Source organism: Triturus cristatus, chromosome 3_2, assembly GCF_964204655.1.
Source record: "Triturus cristatus chromosome 3_2, aTriCri1.1, whole genome shotgun sequence".
NCBI lineage: Eukaryota > Metazoa > Chordata > Amphibia > Caudata > Salamandridae > Triturus > Triturus cristatus.
Window position 1 is genome coordinate 404,222,291 of NC_140584.1, and position 21,781 is coordinate 404,244,071.

At 43.3% G+C, this 21,781-nt stretch overlaps 1 protein-coding gene across 4 annotated transcripts in view; it reads right to left on the reverse strand.

The window, feature by feature from the left end:
* Window positions 1-21,781, reverse strand: part of MNMIP1 (manchette microtubule inner protein 1) — a 268,004-nt gene that overhangs the window by 44,614 nt on the left and 201,609 nt on the right. For 2 of the 4 annotated variants that reach the window (XM_085647938.1, XM_085647939.1), the window contains 3 exons: window positions 13,153-13,233; window positions 9,742-9,822; window positions 1,570-1,650 (listed from right to left, as the gene is read on the reverse strand). In XM_085647938.1, coding sequence (XP_085504064.1) covers window positions 1,570-1,650; window positions 9,742-9,822; window positions 13,153-13,233 — 243 coding nt within the window. The remainder of the gene's footprint in view (window positions 1-1,569; window positions 1,651-9,741; window positions 9,823-13,152; window positions 13,234-21,781) is intronic. The other 2 variants (XM_085647940.1, XM_085647941.1) reach the window with 1 other exon arrangement.

Consider the following 21,781-nt stretch of genomic DNA (forward strand, 5'->3'; position numbering starts at 1 on the left):
TAAACCTTTCCAGAACAACTGCTGCAGTAACAGAGTATTTCTGCTCCAGTTTCCTAAAATTCTCAATGAAACAGACAGACCTGCCTTCGCACCCCTGTGATGCTATGGAAACCGTTGCTAGCTGTTACAGTTTTTTTAATTGTTTCTAGTGTGCTAGAAACTGAATTGAGGTCACACTTGAACAATGTTATAACACCCACTGCGCAATATTTGAAAATACCTACCCACAGCAGGAAGCCACCGTTTCCTCTCGTGCACAGAGCTGCCCGAGCACTGATGGGGGCAAAGCTGCTGAGATCAGCAAGAGGACATGAGTGACTCTTGGTTCAAATGAGTGACTGTGCTTTTCTAAACGAGCATCAACATAAGTTACAAGTGGCATTGTTGGTCCAAATGGGCGTATTATTGGCCCGGATGAAACATCATGTGGTTTCGAAGGAGTGATACTAATGGTCTAAGTATGTGTCAGTGTTGTACGAAATGATTGACAATGTCACTCAAAATGAGTGATATTGTTGGTCTAAATGAGTGACACTGAGGGCCTGATTCACAAAGGTAAACTTACAAGATTGTGTAATTTTACTCTTTTTAGGTTTTCATTAAACTGCAATTTCTTAATGAATTTACTACTGCGGAGACTCTGCTGTCGGGGTGGAGAACTCCGCACATAAAAAGATAGGGCAGGCCCATCTTTTTATGTGCTGAGTTCTCCACCCCGACAGCGGAGTCTCCGCAGCCGCAAACTTATAAATAAATTGCAGTTTTGTGAATACTGAAAAAGAGTAAACTTGCACAACCGTGTATGTTTACCTTTGTGAATAAGGCAATGGCTGTTCAAAGCAGTAAGCAGTGTTAATAGTTAAGGTGACTGCTTTGAGCAAATTTGGACTGGAATGAAATGGGTACCGTGTATTAATTACTAAGCATGAAAACACATAACAACTTATCAGCACTCAATTGTTTGAAATGCCTAATATGCTTGTGTGTGCCTGTACATGTGTACACTAGATTTACCATTCACCTCACGAAACATTACAGCTTGCACCTCCACTAACAAGCCACCTGTGTCACATTACCTAATCTGGGTCTCACACATTGCCTTGTGCAACTCCTGGACCAAAATACACGAGGAAAAACACAGACATGTCAATGATTTCTGCTAATGTTACAAAGCAACCCCATTTTTAGACCTCTTTAAAGCCATTTCGTATCTGTGTTCCTGCGGTGTCCCAAATATAGTCTATAACAGGGGAGAGATGACCCAGTCCTGCCGCTTCTTTACACGACGCAGACCACTTCTATAGGCATACCACACACCGATATGGCTTTAGCACCGTAATATACATTGTGCTGTTGCCCACATCAATGTGATGCATTTGACCTTACTTATAAAAAAACAAAAGATACACAGCTCTCTGCATATGGTACTCCATGGAGCTACCCTGGTGCCTAGTTTTATTTTCTGACCCCCAGCTGTCCCTCGTTTCAACCTTCGAGTGTTAAGTGGTGTGGAAAAATGAAGACCACAGCTAATACTACTAAAAATAATAATATTAATGCTCATCTTACCTTTCTGATCGGTCACCCCTATAGACTGAGTTCTGTTCCCATCAGTCATCTTTTTCTCAGTCACCGTGTCCGGCTTCATTCCTAAAACAGGAGAAGGAGGAGGTCATGCCTCTGCTCTGTTTGCTGGTGTGTGATTTTATGGAATGCGCTGAAGCCACGCATCCCTCTTTCAGCTCCTCACAGCATCGCACCAGCAGGAACTGCACTTTCCAACTTTCTACTGATGACCACTGAAAGATGTCTGCGTTCTAACCATTGCAGTGGGAAGGATGAAGAGCAGGCGAGCACTGCTCACACTGGACACAAGCCGAGGAATCATTGTTACCCTTTTCAAGGTAATCAGAACGTCTCTGTCACCTCTGATCCACAGAAGATGTATATTCTTACTTAGTGGCGGCTGGCATGTACTGAGGGAGGGTGGGCACAACAAAAACAAAAAAAACTAAGCGTATCTTCCTTTCTTCGCCGCGCGACGTCCCTCTCCCTCCAGCGTCTTTTGGAAGTCCCGGGCGCTGCTTTCAACACATGAAAGCAGCGCTGGGACTGGATAGAGCAGCCTCTCTCTCTCTGCGCTGCTAAGAGCACTGGAGGCCTGCACTTTCTCTAACCCAGCTGTCGTAGACTGCTACAGTGGTGTAACACAGGCCGCCACAGCCCTCGCAGTGCAGGGGGCCTCTGAGCTGCAGGGGACCCCCTCAGCCCAGTACTCTTGCCGGAGAGCTCCAGAGCGGGGGCCCATCCATGTACCTTGCAGGGGGCCCCCCTCAAGTTTCGTTACGCACGTGCACAGATAGGTTAGAAAACTTTAAAATGTCTGGCAGGCCGTTCCAAGCCGGCCGGTCAAAGACCCATGCACATTTTAAAGCGCATAGATCTCTGCTGCTACCACTCAGCAGCGCTGTCCCCGCCTCTTCCTGAGACACCTAATTCAGGACGGAGTGCTGAAAACTAAAATGGTAATAAATACATTTTGTTACCATTTTATTTTTCAGGTCCGGGGCATGTGGGGCGACGCTCCTCAGCTCACTTGGAGGAGCCGCCCCTGATTTCTTTTAGAATCAAATCCAAAAAAGCGTGCTATGGAGAAAGTTAGGTTATAATAGAGATAGATAAATACTTTTCAGTTATAAAGTTCTGTAGGACTGATCTCCCAAACCTGCCCTAGACCTGGTGCGAGAGTCCACACAGTACTACGTGGCAGAGGCATGCTCTTAGACTTGCCAAGCGCCACCTGCAGCATCCGTCTGATAATAATAATGTGGGGCGATGTCCCAAAGACTACTAAGAGTTTAGGTCTTCAGTCATAGTTTAGTCTGCCGCCTCCTACTAAGCAGTAAAGGTACAGCACATCAGGAAACTCTCTGTTCAGTGACAGTTAATCCTTCATTTATGCCCAAACACCACACACCCTTGATTTGTGGAGTGACATTCTCCTTTCAAAGTAAGCCCACAGAGCTGGCTTGCTAAAGTACCTCTATTCCTCCCACATAAACAACTCACACAGGTGCTTTGCTTCACCCTTTCAATGACAGTGGTTGAAACCTTCTTGAACCTAAATTAGTCCAAATTACATCTAGTCCAAACAAGAGCTGGAGGTAGCCCTTGCTACACATCTATTACTGAATCTGGTCCATTCACCTCCCGAAGTCCAAGCAAGATTCTGGATTCATCCACTGATTGGCACCTCACGGGATTCTCTAACTCCCTTCATGTACCCCAATAGTGTGAGGGTCACAGATAGCACCGGATTGCAACACAATACAGTATACTATAATAAGAGTTACTACATATATGTACATACTCTTTTCTCCTTTTGTCACATTCTATGAATACCACACAAAAATGCTTTTCCAGTATTAAAGAGAAATTGTGTGAATTTTTTTATGGACCTCGGCACTGAAGACAGCCTTTGACCCTGGGGAAGGTTGTTAATACGCTGACATTTATTGACAACATACAATATGTGGAATGCGTTCATACCCTCATTATCAAACTGATTATTTTTAACCTGATCATAGGAAGACTCTAATAATATCCAGTTGTCTACCACTAGGTACTTTTAATTTCCCCTTGAAGCTTAAGATAGTAGAGACAGCACTTGTTTCCCCTAGCAACAGGCTGGCAAGGGAGTTTGTCTCAAAGATCTCCTAAATGAGAGCCCACCCTCACTTTACAAAGGAACCATGTTAGAGTGAGGTAGAGACCCTATGATAAAGCATGCCAACATGGTGGGTGAGGGTCTCACATCCTTTTAACTAATAGTCCACTTGGTACATAGCATACCATTCCTTCTACTCCAATGTAGCAGGTATATCATACCTGTGGGTATAGTTTACATTCTAAGGAAGGATGTGTATTTCTGACTCCTCTTCTGATTGCACAAACATCTGGGAAGGGCATTTGACATTTCCAGTGGGATCCTATTCCAGCTGTATGGAGTTCTCTATAGCAGAGAAATCCGCACAAGGGAAGTAGGATCCCCATTAGATACAAACTTTTTTTCTATGCTGGGAAAATAATTTTTCCCATGGAAAAAGCCCTCCCCTGAGTACTCGCCAAATCTGGACGTGATCCATTCCTCTTTCCATCCAGGAAAATAATTTACACCAGCCCTTTGCAGGAGTAAAAATGTGTCCCTTTCCAGGGTGGAAAGTAGAAGGAGAAGAGTTTGTGAATGCCAACAAACATTCATGTTCACAAACTTCTAAGGCTAACCATGCATTAGAACGCACATTTTTACAACCCCTGAGAGGGATTTAAAGGGTCGGAGAACACTGCACTTATGGGAGACATCTCTGCACAGGTAAATTAACTTATTCCTGCCAGAAGTTTATTTATGAAGGTGTAGGTAAGGTAAATTTGTCATATATATATATATATATATATATATATTACCTACTGGCGGTCGCCAGTAGGTAGTTATAGTTAGGACCACGTTTCCATAGGAAAACCTCAACATTCTATTTTGAATAACTTTGGCGCCGGTTGACGAATCCTCGCGAATTTCTCAAAATAGGTGGGGCGCTACGCTCCGCTACTACCCTGAAAGTCTCGGGGGGATCCGTCAAGCGGGGGCTGAGATAAAAGGGGGGTCCCAAAACGCGTTTTTCCCATGCATTTTTCCATAGGACCTTTAGAACGAGCTACAGCCCGAACGGCTGAACAGAATTACTCAAAATTTGGCAGAGAGGTAGTCCCTAGGTCAAGGAAGTGCCTTTTGTAGGTTTGGTGTAAATCTGTTCAGTAGATTCTGAGAAAATAGCCTTTAAATCAATATATATATCTGAGCCCGCTTACGGTACGCTTACCGTACGCTTACAGTAAGCGTACGGTGGCGTGCGCGAGCGCGATTCTGATTGGCTCTTAGATCTTAGTAAACATTCGAATCGGTCGAAACCAGGAAGCGGCGGCCGCCATTTTGTGTATTTCACTCTGAAAAAAAAGAGTGAAAACAAGGAAAGGGGGCAATGAGGAGAGTTACAGACCCCCTAACATTTGTAAGGGGGTCAAAGAAGGACAGAAAAGTACAAAAAAAACATTTATTGATTTTAAAAAAAATCACGGGGTACGCGTACGGTAAGCTTACGGTAAGCGTACGGTAAAAAAAAAATATATATATATATATATATATATATATATATATATATATATATATATATAATCTACTGGCGGTTGCCAGTAGATAGTTATAGTTAGGATCGTGTTTACATAGGAAATCTGAAAAGTCTATTTTGAATAACTTTGGCGCCGGTTGACGAATCCTCGCGAAATTGTCAAAACTAATGGGGTGCTCCGCTCAGCTCCTACCCTGAAAGTCTCGGGGCGATTCGTCAAGTGGGGGCCGAGAAAAAAGGGGGGTCCCAAAACGCGTTTTCCCCATGCATATTCCCATAGGACCTTTAGTCGAAGGTACAGCCCGAACGGCTTAATAGAATTACTTGAAATTTGGCAGAGAGGTAGTCCTCAGGTCAGGGAAGTGCCTTTTGCAGGTCTGGTGTCAATCTGTTCAGTAGTTCCTGAGAAAATAGCATTTAAAAGCATATAAATATCTATAAGCGCGTACCGTGCGCGCACCGTGCGCGCACCGTGCGAGCACCCTAACGTGCGCGAGCGTAATTCTGATTGGTGGTTACATGTTAGTCAACGTTCGAATCGGTCGAAATCAGGAAGTGTCGGCCGCCATTTTGTTTGTTTTCAGTGCGAGAGTGAAAAAGGAAGGTGGCGAACATGAAAAGGGGGCAGGGTAGAGAGTTCCTGACCCCCTAGCCTTTGTCAGGGGGTCCCTGAAGGACCCCGAAGGCAGAATTTTTTTTTTTCTTTTTTAAATCGCGGGGGTGCGCGCACGGTGAAAAACCAAAAACAAAAAAAAACAAAAATTTTTAATGCGTCGTTTATTGTAAAAGAAATATATAAAAAAATAATAATACATACATAACTTAGCATTTAAAAAACCGTACAAATTCACTGAAAAAACCATAGGTTTCATACATGTTATATTTAGGAATTAGCATTTAAAAAACCTTGCAAATTCACTTAAAAAACCATAGGTTTCACACATGTTATAGTTAGGTGGATATTTCACTCGTAAAAAACCAATGAAATTCCCCCGTTATAGTTAGTTCAGATAACTATAACTCGCGCGACCGCCACTCTATCACAAGGATGATGTCATCAGTGATGTCATGAGTGATGTCACTGACCATGTCATGAGTGATGTAATATGTGACGTCATCAGCCGTGCATTGCGGGCATGCGAGTTATAGTTATCTGAACTAACTATAACGGGGGAATTTCATTGGTTTTTTACGAGTGAAATATCCACCTAACTATAACATGTGTGAAACCTATGGTTTTTTAAGTGAATATATATATATATAGTTCCACTTATGCCTAAAGACGCTGTTGACACTTTTCATGATATTGTCATTGAAGAGATCAAAAAACTGTATCATCAAGTAAACAGCAAAAGAAAAGAGATTCACTACAAGAAACGTGAATATGATAAATTAATAAAAAATTGGGAGAAAACCAGCAAATAATAATAAAAAAAAAATCGGACAAAGGAGGTAACTTGGTAATTTGGCCCAAAATGAATATATTCAGGAAGCAAATAGATAACTTGACAACGTTGAATGTTATAAGAAATCTACGGTTAAGGAATACAATACAGCAAGAGACACACTACAGAAACAACTGGCACAGTCGAGACGTGAAGGACTTATTTCTACAGACGAATATAAGTTCATGCACAAAGAATTTCCAGTTCTCCCTGTACTTTACCTTATTCCTAAAGTGCATAAAAACATCATGCGTATCCCCGGTAGGCCTATTACTTTGGCCATCAATAGCGTGGGTGAACAAGTAGGACAATATATTGACTACTTTTTACAGGATTTGGTTAAGGAGTTGCCCAGCTATGTGAGGGACATAGGGAATTTCTTAATGAAAACTAAGGACCTAGTATGGACAGATGATTTGCTTTTAATTACCCTAGATATAGAGTCACTCTAATCGATCACAACATGGGGTTACGAGCAGTCAAATATTTCCTAGATGCTAGACCTTGAGAGTTTTATGAACATAATAAGGTTGTTTTACAGCTTATCTCCTGGTGTCTTATTATTTTTTTTTTTTTGCAAAAACAATTTTTATTGCATTACTCAATTACAATTGCCAGCCGCAATATCCATCATATCAGTGGTCGTCTCCCGCAGATAGAAACCATTGCATAGTACAGTGTAGACCACTTCCAACTACCAATGCACTGTCCCCCAACACCCCACCTATGCAAAAGCACCCTCCCCCCACCCTCATGTCAGTGTGCCATAACATCAGGTGCCGGGATAAGTCTTTCTTGCAAGTAGCCGTGTTAGTGGCCGCGGGCTACTCCCCACCCCCATGGTCAGGCTCAGAGCAGAAAGGAGAAGGAAAGCCCTCCCGCCCTCATGTGCAATCCATCCGGTGCCTCCCCACACCTACGCTTCTGCATCTCCTGGTGTCTTAATAACAACTTCTTCCTTTTTGGCAAAGATGTATTCAAACAACTGAGAGGGTTCGTGATGGGAGCCTGTTTCTCCCCAGCTATGCGTGTCTTCACGTTGGCTGGTGGGAGGTACAGGTTCTTAGGAAGGTACACTGTGAAATATATGATCAACATGTACTGTGCTATCTCAGATACATAGATGATGTTTAGGTCTCGCCTGACCCAGCGCATGCGCTGGTCTGGCGAGACTTATTGAGAGGGCTCCAAAAAGTGCTACCAGGCCAGCCTAGAGCTACAGTGCATGTGCGCGGGCGCGCGCCGCGCTTTACCGCAATTAATTTCACTTTCGCGACTGCACGGCCGCTTTGATCGCGATCACTGTCACGCCGCTTGGCCTAGCCAATAGGTCTCGCTTTTGGGACCTTATAAGTATTTAGTTATGCAACTGTTGCATGGCTAAACACTTATAAGGTCCCAAAGGCGAGACCTATTGGCTATGCCAATGCTTGTTTTATATTGTAGAAGGGTAGCGAAATTGAAGCCCAACAGTTCATTGAAGCGATCAACAACAACTCAATGAACCTCAATTTCACATCTCACATTGACAAATCGAAAATTTAATTTCTCGACGTTAGAGCTTATATCAGGGACGGTAAATTTGAAACAACTTTATTTAGAAAGCCTACATCAGGAAATGTAACTCTCCATGCAAGTAGTGCTCATCCTAAGCACCTCATAGCAAGTATACCCTATGGGGAAATCTTAAGGTTGAAACGCATCTGTAGTGTAGAATCTGATTTTAAGGAGTGCTTGCATGACATGAGGAATAGACTCCAAGCAAGAGGATACAACGATAACATTCTGAATGAAGCCATGAGAAAGGCAAGTATCAGGCCCAGAATCAGTCTGTTTAAGAGTAGTAACAATGTCCCACATGATTCAGGCAGTGATCTGGTACCTCTGCACAGTGAGAACGATACTCCTAGACGAATCACCACATATAGCAATGAGGAAAGGAAAATCAGAGCCATAATTAAAAAGAATTGGCCCATTGTCCTGACCGATGGTGTGCTACGCGGTAGATTAGCTGAAATTCCTTTGATTACCTTTAGGAGAGCGAGATCCATGGGCTCTATTCTCGATAAAAAATTGCCCTGAGATAAGAAAAGCAGCTAATTGGCTAAGGCCAGCTCAGGGCTTCACTCTTAGAATGTTTTTACTGTTAGAAATATATTTGAAATTTGCACACATTATACTTAGCACTTTTAGATCTATGCACTTTACACATTTGCACTTTTTTGGCACTATTTTGCACGTCACGTTTTTTTCTGCTAAGCATTTATGTACTTTATTTCCGTGTCTTATTACATTTTAACAAATCGAGTTCAGTAATAACATTACAATAGATGGAATCCATGTTATTAATCCAATTTTATCAAATGAGATTAACAAGATACATAATTAGGATTCATCCTGTATAGCATAATACTGAAAATGTACTGTTTACATGTCCCTGATCTATGACGAACTTCGTTATGTGAGCCATAATATGTGTGTGTCATATAGTTGGGTATTTAGACCATGCACAAATAATAGTACCTCGCATGATAGGGAGTACCATGTATTGAGGACTAAGTATCTGAGATAGTTTGTTATAAACTCATATAATTTTATGTATTTATACAGATATATGATACATGCTATTTTGCACACTATGGAAACCTTGGATTTATAATTTACAATCTACCGTGGACACATTAATGAGAGCATTATTGTATGTTATTTGGTGTTTACGTGTAAGGATTCCATATCCAAACGTTAAGTCTGTTTTCATTGTTTATGGTCATGTGACCCGGAGCTTTGGAGGTGGGTGGCACTTAGCAAACATTTAAAAACGATCATGGAGATGTTGCTCCGCATGTGAACAAGGGCTTGGGGGAGCCCGAAACGCGTCATCGTTCGTGAGGAAAAGGTTTAAATAAAACATCTTGCCTGACACTGCGGGGTCTGTTTCTCCTTCATCGACGCCTGGAGGTTGCGGGAGCTCGATATATATATCCAAATATCCATTTATAAATAGGCCCCAATGTGTTTATTAGGATGACTGTCTTCTATTGGCCTATCAGATCACGCCCCCGCCCCTCCCAGGACAAAGAGCCATGGCTTGTTCTCAGGTCACACATTCTCACCTTTCTGGTCTTTTGTGGCTTGGATTGGAAATTTGATCACCTCTACTGGCTTCTTTTCCAGAACCGTCAAGTCAGGTTTCACTATAAAAAAAAAAGTTGAAAGAAGTTTTTGGGTCATCAGAAATAACCTGGTACGCTTCCTAATCCTACATTTTAAGGTACCCATCAATTAAAGTTGCATGTTTCTAGTATTGTTTTGCAAAACCGTAGGCCACCTTAAATTGGCCATACTCTTTTGTTCATAGTTAGATGGCGGTAGAGTGAGTGATTGTTTACAAATTGATGCAAACTGTCACATTATGAGTTCACTGTTTCTCTGCGGGGCTGGATTTAATGATACCGGGTAGCACCTCCCCATGAGATTGCATGGATTACAAGTTATTTCCGCCAGAATGGAGAATAACACACAGATACTGAAATATCGGACTCAATTCTACATGTTTTTCCCAGATCAGTCCTGCACGATTTAGCCACTTCCAGGAGAAACAACAAGACCAAACTTGCAGATATGTACCACTTACTGCAAGGTGTGGATTGAAAAACAAAATGTGTACTGCGGCTCTGCGTCCAACTGCTAACGTTTTGTAAGGATATCAGCAATGGACATTGAAATGGGACCATTCAAGACCCCTTTCAGGCAAAAGCACTCACTGATTTCTGAATAGTGAGTGTAAAAGCGTTAAGGTGACAATGTTGTTCCTCCTTGCATTTCACATGGTTTGCTAAATTTTGCATTCCCCTAGGAGTGTTTGCTTTTTCCAGGACGATGTTACTTATTTTTGTAGGCCTTATATTGCTCTGGTCTATTGCGTCATTTAAATTGAGCCTCATCCAGGTGTTTATAGCCGGCAGCAATTGGGTTGTAGTTGAAGGCAGTGTGAGTTTTTCTCACTGGGACAGTATGGTGTTCAGTGGGGGAGACGATGTGGCACTATGGCCAGAGCTGCTGAATTTGGAACTTTGGAACTTAATAACCAGTCCACCAGACGACTCTGCTGAGAGAGCACAATCCCATGCTAGACCTTAGAAGGCTTCGCAAGACCTTAGAAGCGCTGGTGTCTTCGCACCAGCAGGTGGACCCTAGCACTGGCAGGTCTGGGTTAACCTTCAAGGTTTGTCCACCACAATCCATACTGAAGTTCACCTCCAGTGTTGCTAGCAGGCCTATGAAGCAGCACAGCCAAGAACAACAGTGACTCTGTCACTTAGGTCACAAGACTCTTGAGAAGGGCCAGTTCTAGGGCAGTGCAACCGGTGAGACCGGGCGCTGACTTTGGGTGGAGACATTATGTTTGCAAGTAAATTAAGGTTTTAAAAGCGCTTGCTGCCTCCTTCCTGGCCTCCAGCAATTTTCGGCAACAATAAAAATGTCATGATGACTCTGGTGTTTAATGTTCTTCCTAGAGAGAGATCGGAGTTTTGTCTAGTGGAAATGTTGACTCCTGGAAAGGCAGCACATAGGGTTAATGTGCCTGCAGCAAAGAACATGTACCATGCAAATCACAAAGTGCACATAATGTAAATAGGTCAGTGGGCTACTGCGTGTGTGTGTGTAGGTGGCTCTGTGGGTGGCTCTATTTGTGTGTGAGTTGCTCTATGTGAGCGGCTCTGTGGGTGGCTGTGTGTGTGGGTGGCTTTGTGTGTGTGGGTGCAAATGCAATAGGTCTCGCATTTGAGAGTGATTAAGCTATTGACATTGTAAATAACAATGCCGTTTCTTTAAATGTTTTAAAAACAAAAACATAAACAAAATTAATGTCATGAGCAATGCCAATAGCTCTAACTTTAACAATGCCGAGACCATTGCATTGTAAATGCTTGTTTATATTACTTTTTATGAAATGCATTTTCACACTACAGCAGTAAATGTACAATGCAAATGTAAGGAAGAGGCAGAGTCAGAGCCCAGGGGGTACTGGAAAAAGAAAAAAAACTATGCCTCCTTAACCAATTTCCAAAGGTATGCATATGGTCTTTAAAGACCTGTGAAAAACTGGCTGCAGTCTTAATAAGACTCCAGACTCAGCCCAGCCGAGCCCCCAGCAGCACACCCACTGACCTCTGGCCCCACGGCACTCTGAGGGCTTCGAAGAACATGAAGACAGCCTGAAAATGCAGCAAATAAACATCACTGCACTTCCAGGCGTCTTCATTTACATGTCCTTGCAGAGGCCTTTGTGCCCCCCTGGGAACCCATCCACGCCCCCCAGGGCGGCGCGCCCCACAGTTTGAAGACCTGTGCTCTAAAGTATTGATCACTTAGCAGAGTAATTTTCTAAAGGTTGACTGAGAAATGCTGTGCACCAATCCTGCTTTCTGCTGCGTGGTGCACATTGCAACAAATTCTAGAGCCACAAGCATTTTCAGGAAGGGGGTATGGCAGTGGTCCCTATGTTGGGCTCCAGAGTATCAGTAATGAATAAAATAGGTTTTGTATGGCTTCCATATTCAGCCTGCGTATCCTCTGGATCTCAATCTGATTCATGTTTATGAGATCAGGCCTCACTCTGTCAATCCTGAGTCTATTCTTGCATTGCTGTGCTATTTGAGGTCATTGATTGGTGTCCTGGTTTCCATCCTCACCCTGCATGGTTTGTGGTAGCAGGACATATATCTAGCATAGCATAGCATACAGAATATAAACATGAGCAGCTGCAATTAACCTGTGAGAGAATCACATGTCCATTTCTGTTTATGTAGGTCTGGCCCTGTGATTTCATATTTTTCAGCTCAGACAGCGATGTATTGTGTTTTTTGCATCATTGTGCTGTTTTAGGTTTTTTGTATTGTTTCTTTCATTCCCTTTACTTTCAGGAACTTTTACCACTTGCTTTTGTCTGGAGGGACTCTTTTGCTGATGCCAAGGCAGGACCACATTGCCCAGAATCCCGCCTTCCTACACTGGCATGCGCTAATTATCACTACACCTCACTCCTAATCAGGGCCTTAGAGAGGTTCAGCTACTCTCAAGTTCAGCCAGCCTTCTGCAATGGCTAATATGGGCTGACATTTGCTAATGTGGAACTCCTATGCTTGGCACTTGTGACTGCGTGGATATCACTGCTATGCAGCATGGAGCATTCAGAAACTGGATATCTAATCAATTAGAATTCAGTCGAGGAACATCTGAAAGGTCAGATAAAATGGTCAGGATGGGTACTCTGCCTTTTATAAGAGTTGGAATGAGCCAGATGCACCATAATTAGCCTAAGTATCACAAAGGTGAGACATGTGTCCTGGAGTTAGTGGACAACTCCAATCAGTACCACAAGCCGTAAGTTTGGTTATCACCCAGAATTTCAAGTGCTCTGGGCCTTCCATACTTGTGACAGCCCCCCGTCCTTTCTGCACATTTCAGAATCTTGCACCAACAAAATAATGCTCTTCCACATTATTCAGTCCATGTCTTACCTTTCTGGTCTTTGAGCACATGATTCTGAGGCTTGCTCACTTCAGCTGGCTTCTTCTCTGGCACAGCCAAGTCAGGTTTCACTATAGAAATAGTATAAAAACGATTAAAGGCTGATGCATCATATTCAGGAACACTGAAGCTATGAGATTGTGATTGCAGCACTTTCCATCTTATTATGAAAGGGATAAGTACCCCCTGCGGTACATTTTAAGGATATTGCAAGTCACCAAGGAGTTCCATAACCATATAGAGGAACAAGAGCAAAGGCCAAGTTCCTTTATAAGGTTATGGAACTCCGAGGTGACTTATAATATCCTTATCATGTACGGCAAGGGGTGCTTTATCCCATATAATGCATGGTCACACCATCTCCTTTCCAACAAACCACTTAAATCCTTGGTGTGTAGCTCTTCTATATATAAAAGAGTGAGCATGTTTTCAAACAAGAATACAAATATGAGTTCAATACAAGTCCTTTTTTTTTTTTTAAGCTGTAGTAACTTGGAACATCTAGAAAGATGCAGAAAGATTCTAGCTCTTCTCTGCCTAAGGAATGCAAAAAAAAATATTGTCTCTGCTTGTCATTGTAAGCTATTAAAATACAGCAGAAGAAAGAAAAGGAATGTTCTGTTTTTGTTGCTTTGAACAGCTGCTTCAAATATTCTCTGTGACCTGACTTGCCTTTCACCTCAGCCGCTGGCAGCAGGCATTGTGACGTCGGAATTCAACTGTGATAACTTATAATAGTCGAGTTCTGACGTCTTTCCTTTATAATCAGAGATTGGGTGCATCACAAGCCGCTGATTATAAAGAAATTAGAGACGCAGACATTAGTCCTGGTAGATGCTGCTTGTACTTTGAAAAATCTTTGCTTGTTGCACTACTGATTTTAAAAAGTGAATCGCCATACATTTCTTTTCCTTTTAACATAATTCTGTTCTTATTTTTTAGACTTGCTGTCAGCCTGTAATTAACAGCACAACAGTTTACCTGCTTAGTTTGCGCTCTCCGGTCTGCCGCGGTATTCCGTTTGAGTGGAGAGGGTGTTTTATTATTGCTTGGGGATCAGGTTGTGACGGTCGCCATCTTGTGGTGGTGGTTGGCATGTCCAGCCCTAAACTCTACTTCCAGGTGGGGGGAGCATAAAGGGCTCATGGAAAAGCATGCGCGCAGCGGACGTTAGTCCTGGTAGATGCTGCTTGTACTTTGAATAATCTTAGCTTGTCGCACTACTGATTTTAAAAAGTGAATCGCCGTTTATTTCTTTTCCTTTTAATATAATTCTGTCCTTAGTTTTTAGACTTGCTCTTAGCCTATAATTAACAGCACAACAGTTTACCTGCTTAGTTTGCACTCTCCGGTCCGCCGCGGTATTCTGTTTGAGCGGAGAGGGTGTTTTATTATTGGTTGGGGATCAGGCTGTGACGGTCACCATCTTGAGGTGGTGGTTGGCGGTCCAGCCCTAAACTCTACTTCCGGGTGGGGGGAGCATAAAGGGCTCATGAAAAAGCGAGCGTGCAGAGGACACGCTTAGCGGGTGCGCCGCTGCAGGCCAAAGGCAAGCCAGTCTGCGCCCGTCCGCATCCGGAATTGCATCCAGGGCCAGAAATGCTGCCGTTTCTTCTTTAGGGCAGGGCCTTAATAGGGGATCCATCTTAGCCCTAAATAGAAGCCTTCCAAACTGTAAAAATGTTTTGGATGTAGGAAACTGGAATGAGCCAATCTGCTGCAACTACTGCAAACAGGCTCTTAGTCCCTTACAGGATTCTATAGCCGCAAACAGCACCACAACCACCCGCTTATGCAGTGGGCTGATAAACGCTTGATCTATGTGTAAACATGCCCAACATATTTATGATCTTATAATAAATGACAATCTTGATTGCCTTTTCATAATTGAAACGTGGCTGAAGGTTTGGTGTAATCCAGATATAGTTAATGCCCTCCCCCAGGCTATTTAATCCAGAGACTGGATAGACCAGAACAACGCGGAGGAGGCTTAGCAATTATCCATCCTAGCTCCCTGAGGTGTTCTACATCTCAACTATCAGAGTTAAAAGGAGCAGGAGGTGTCAGTTTCTCTTTTCAAATAGAAGACTCCTTTGCATTTGCAGGAGCATTACTTTACCGTCCACCGGTGCTTTACAAGGCATTTTTGGAAAATATTGGAGACACAGTGAGCTCACTTATTCTTAGATACCGCAATTTCACTCTGCTGGGAGACATTAATATTCATCTCGATCTACTTAATGATCCAGGGGCAATATGCTTCAGGAAATCGTGAACACCCTCGGCTTAGAGCAGAGGATTTTATCCGCCACACATATTGCCAATCACACGTTAGACTGTATTTGCTCCAACCTCAAAACTCTTAACGTTAAGCCTCGAGCGGATTTAACCTGGACAGACCATAAGCTGATCCCTTTTGAAGTTGTAACCGAGAGTACACAAAACATAAAGGGGCACGCCAGACTCCCTCAATGAGACAAGGCTAGGTGGAAGGAGATGACAACCCACCCTGACCTTCTCCCAGTTGCGCAAGCCTGTACACCTAGCCTGTCAGGAGATCCAACAGCAGATAACCAGCTTTTTACACAGTGGATCCTTACCCTTAGAGACCGCTTTGCACCTTCTGTCCCACAAAACAGCTGCCCCAAAAAGAAGCCCTCCGCCCCGTGGTACTCACAAACTCTGAAAAATCTACAAACCCAGTGTAGAACACTTGAACGCAGATGGTGTCGGAATTATGAGCTTACTGAACTAAGCAATTTTATAAAGGCCCTTAAAAAATATAATATCCAAATCAAAACAGCTAAAAAAGTATACTACACAGGAGTAATTAATACTACCAATTCTAACCAGAAAGCCATTTTCAAGATTGTCAACACCTTCACTCATCCTAAAGCAGTACAACAAGAGATTCCCCCCTCGCAGTCCCTCTGTAATAGCACAGCAGACTACTTTGAACAAAAAGTCCTGACATTACAAAAAGATTTCACACTTAACCTCTCTCTTCCCATCAACATTGACACTACTCTTGGCAAAGAGAGGGTGACCTTACAAACTTTTAAACCAATTACCCATGAAGAATCACGGCAGGTGACCCTCACCTCTAAATCAGGATCCCCTTTTGATCCCTGTCCCCCCCTGATCTTACATGTCATAATTGACATCGTAAATCTCATCATAAACTAAATAATAAATACCTCTGGCAACTGCTTAGATCCCTGCAGAATGGAAGCTCGCAGCGGGGTAAAGCCACTTCAAAAGAAACAACTTACGGACTCCTCTACTCGCTCTAATTTACGACCGATTTCTCTTCTACCTTGTCTTAGCAAGGTCACTGAAAAATGTGTAAACCGCCAACTTACTACATTCTTGGAAGATGCAAATCTGCTTCCCCCCAATCAATCCGGCTTTAGACCTCAGCACTCCGCTGAGTCGGCCCTACTGTATACGGCTGAATCCCTCAGAACAGCTCTGGATCAAGGAAAAAATGCTGTACTGGTCTTATTGGACCTGTCGGCAGTGTTCGACATGGTCTCACATGTCATTCTTCTAGACCGTTTCACTTCCATGGCTTCGCCTGGCATTATGTACCCACTCTGAACCCTAGGTCATCCAACGCCAATTTGCTGAAGGTTCCAGCGTTCAGACTTGTTTCAAAAGGAGGGAAATCACTTGCAGTGATAGGGTCTGAGGCCTGGAACAAACTCCCATACAAGCTTTGTCAAATGTAATCTGAGACTCTCTTCAGGAAAGCCCTAAAAACTTGGATTTTCGCAACATGTGACGCCGTATGCAGCACTCTAATCTAATACCTACTCTTCGCGTCCCCTAGTCATCTGGTATGGGTCCATCAGCCAGGTTCTTTTTGTTGCCGCTTAGCGCCATGATGCTCCTTGGAGTGACATTTGCACTATATAAGTGCTCAATTACATTACATTACATTAAAGGGATTACAGGATCCCATGTGTTTAATATATATTTAATGCACATGCCTGATACTCCCAAGTGGTGCTGCCCAGTGGCTGGCTCTTTCCAAAGCTTAACTGGCTACCTTTTTGTTGCTGATTGCTGTATTTAGCTGTTGCCTGGAACCAATGAAGGGGATCTTTTGACCAGAGAGTACTAATGTATTTTAATATTCCAAAAGAGTGAAATAATACTGTCACAGGATGCGCTGCATTATGCCACATACATTTCATTTTCTTTCCTTGGTCATTCATTGCACACAATTCCAGTGGCATTGATTATTTTTAAGGGGTGGATAGAGGTCAAGTTAAAATCCACAAACTGAATTTTTGGCACAAATTTAGGGTTCAGTGATCTTTGTGTGTAGTGGGAACTTGCCAATCAGGACTTTATTCTCAAAGTTTTGTCTGTGAGTAGTTATGTATCACTCTGGACCTATCATGGCATTAAGCCAACATTTAAACTTTGGAGGCAAATTTAAAGATGCCCACAACTGTGGCAGGCATTTTCTGGCTGAAATGGGGAGACAGAAACTTTACCAAGGGAAGAAACATAGTGGTTGGACCACCATCTCTTGTTGCATATATGACTCCTCGAGATAAACATCAAAAGTGAGGGTCCTTTTTCAGGAAATACATAATAAACACCCCCATGTACTGTGAGTTTTTTTCCTGGCTCATGGGCGGACTGTAAAAGATCTTTTGTTCGGTACCGCCATGGTTTTGTTGGTGGTCCAGGCAGAAAGGCAGAAAAGCAAAATGTTACAAAATAAATGTGCTTATTAGCCTGGTTCGAGGGGCGTAGCAAGGATGTCTTGTACCCTAACGCAAGGCTGGAACAAGCATTTGCGAAGCAATCGGTCTCGCATTTATGAGAGTTTGAGCTATTGGCATTGTAAACAACAATGCCTTTTATTTACGTGTTGTTTTTAAAAACAGGTAAATAAAAGGCATTGTCATTTACAATGCGAAATACCTTAAACTCTCGCATATGCGAGACCTATTTATTGTAAATGCATGCTATAAAAATTTTCAAAAAGGGTTAGGAGAGAGCATGTTCTGCCTGCAACAGCAGGCAGGACAAAGCTATTTGAGAAAATTGCGCTCGGAGGCTGTAATTAAAGCCTACCAAGCAACGACACACGTAACAGGGGGTGTAGCAATGGGAGGTTACAAAATGAGACAAAGCAGTACTAAGGGGGGACTACTTAGCCTTTTGACCAATGAACAGCCACAGTTTACAGAGGACAATGACACAAGCCAATGAAAAATGCGGGCGGAGCTTCAAGTCCCTAACTCAATACAGAATGCCTCGCAAAGCAGCGCATGCACTGCCCAGGCTTAACCTAAAAAGGGCCTGCCGCACCTGAGGCTTGGTGCCACTGCGCCTGCTGCCCTATTGATAGCTATATCATTCAAAAATGGCCCGATGGGAGTCAATGAGAAGGAACAATTTGAACAGTAAATTAATTCCACAAAACACATAGTCTCACTTTTTAAGGTTCAAGTATTTGCATTAACAAAAGAACATGGACTGTATACTTTTCAAAGAATAAGCAGCAGCATCAACCACCTTTTAAATAGTGTACTAGGAGAACACATTGTGCTTGTGAATAAGTATTATAAACAGGCACAAGTGAAACCCAAACAATGAAAACATGCATTTTCTTTGAGAGCCATTTGGTACACATATTATGCATGAACATTCATTTTATGATAGAGCAGTGAAACATTGTTGTCATAATTTGCAATTCCAATTAGGCTGATACAAGTTGACGGCGTTTCGACATTTATGACTTGAGGTCATCTTCAGGATTAGAGAACACAAGCAAGATGATTGTTGCCTAATCGGGGAACAAAGAAAGAGTTATCCCCAATAACAAATTAATTAAAACAATATGAACAAATCCAGGATACGTGTATAAAGATACCTCAAGGAAGTGCAAGGCACATGGGGAGAGGAAAAGAGACAGGGCAAAATAAGAGGCCGCTAGCAGGGCTCAGAGAAAACAACAACCCCATGTGTGGCCAGGAGATTGAAAATCAGTACAATCACGTTGGAGAAACTGATGTAGTGGATTTGTCAGGCGCTGGGCCAGCGCTGCTGGTCACCAGAAAGGGGGTGAAGGATCCAAGAGTCGTCCTTCGAGATTTGGCATAGAAAACAGGGGAACCTTTGTTCAAGAGGAAGTAGTAAATACAGATGAACAGCCAGGTCAGAACTAGGTGGGACGAAAAGCTCAATTATACCACAATGCACAAATGGCGGCTTACCCAATGGTGCAAGCTATTTGAATAAATCAAAAATCATCTCTCTGAACGGCAAGTAAAGCTTCCTATCCAGGATAATGGTCACCTGATCCAAAAACAGGTCATACCAAAAACAAGCTTAAAGTCAAGAAACTCACTAGACAATTTGGAGGAAGCAGCCTTCCTAGAGTCATTAGACGTTGTGATAGCTTAATAAGACTGCTTCAGTGAGACATTAGGCGGGAAAGGTGACAGTGGAAGACTCCCATAGTTCAGACAGTCCAAGAGAGTAAGGCGACTCCTTAATATTCAAAAGCCAAGGGACCTTAGAGAATTGATCAACTCCCCTATATCCTGCAGGGCAGCAGCATAGTGGACAAGTTCTGGAGTAGTCCATAAATGCCTCCTGTAGAGAAGAGGACGCAGCCTGCCTTTGCCTGTAAGCCGTCCTAATCCCAGGTCCATAAGAAGCAGATACAAAGGGGTACTCGGAGGGAGGAATACAAGGTTTTTCAGGAATGTATTTTATGGGAGATTAGTACCTCAATGTTAGCAAATCCCCACAAATCTGCCTCATAAAGGGCCACTCCCAATGCCCCGTACTCGTAAAGATGGAGCGCAGGTGAAATGGATTTGGTATAGGAAGTACAATACTCTTTAAGTATTGCCCCTGAGGGGGGTAGTTGCAGAGCACAGGTACTTCTCTTTCAAGTATTTTTTTTCTTCACATGACACTCTATTTTATTCTTTCTTTTAGGAACGATGGTGGAGAGAGAATTTGCTCTTTTTAGACTTTTTTTAGAATTTAAATCGTTCTTCAGAGTCCTTGTGTAGTGTGTGAATTTGCACGAGGAGAGTCGAAAGGAAAGGTCGTGCAGGACGTGGTCAATTATTTCAATTTTAGGATGGTTTTCTATTGAAGCAAGGGAGAATATAAATGCCAGCGAAAACTCTTTCACTAAAGTATTATAGGGGCACTAAAATGCTTTTTGATAAAAATCCGATAATTGTGGCAATCCAACTACAGATGAGCCAATCAGTTTGGAGGGCCATGAGGGTTAAAGAAACAATCCTTTAACGACAGCAAAGGTGGACAGAACGATTAACAAAATCAGGGCATTTTCAGAGAGGCTGCTACCTCGTAAAAGGTCCCCAAGGCACAGTTACATGTTTTATGGTTCTAACTCGATACATCCCCATATTTTAGAAGGAGTGTCGAGTTGACAAATTTACCAATTTCTTCTTGCAGTCTCTAGGTCGTTACTGTTCGTTATTGTTCAAAAGCCCCAGTGCACAGCCCTTACCCGGAGTAAGAAACAAGTGAGAGTAAGGGGAGGCGGGAATGACAGGTACCTCTTGATGGCGGCCCACTCCAGTGAGCGTAACTGCGCATGTTGTCCAGGTAACGCCAGGCAGAGGTCGAAACAAAATGGAAGCATGCGAGGAAGTCCTCTGGTCAGCAACGATGTCTCACTGTAAAGAATGCTCGTCAGGCAAGTTCTACCTGACTGCAAAGAGACTGGTCTGATGGCCCAGGGTGACATTAAGCAGCAGGGCCTCTAATACGTGCCACACAGACCACGGTCACGTGACCTGCCTTCTGCTAGGCAGGAAACCAACGCACGAGACCCGCGAGGGGAAAAGATAGAAGGTGACGCACTTTGCAGAGACCCTGCCTGCAGCAAACGAGTCGGTCGTCCTCTTTGTACGGGACGAGGTTCTTCTCCGCGTGCACATCTTTCCTCTCACCCGTATCCGCCAGCCACCCGAGGAGCGGAATGAGTCACACTTATCACACAGACACCTAACCGAAGCTAACCTGCAGAAGAGTGAACAACTCGGTGTTTATTAAAGTAGCTTATGCTGCTCTCCTGAATGCATGACAGGCACACTTCCGGCGCCCCTAGGCCTACAGTGCGCATCTCTGCTGTACACTGTTCCACTGCACTGAGCAGGTACCGGCTAAAAATAGTTTAATGGCAAGAAACTCTTCTCAGTCCCTGCCCCCCCCCCCCCCCCCCCCCGATTACACTGGCTACCACTGCGTGCTTGTGTGTGCACGCATACAAGTAAAAGCATAGACACATGCATTCTCACAAATTCACCATTAATAATGCAGCAGGTGAAGTGGCATTGGTGCCCAAGAGTGTAATGGGGCGGGGGAGGGGGGGGTGGCTCGGTTCCCCCAAACGTGGGCTTGGAGAACCCATATTCCAGACTGGCTGCCACTGCACATGAACTTGTGAAGTTAAGTTCATGTGTGTCACAGTAGTCCATAACACGTTTCATTGAATGCTCTACTGTGAATTTCACCTACATATTTATGGGCAGATTTTAATAAGGTGAGCGGTATTGAACCTAGTAATGACGACACAGCCCCCGTTGAGATACCATATACCTCCAA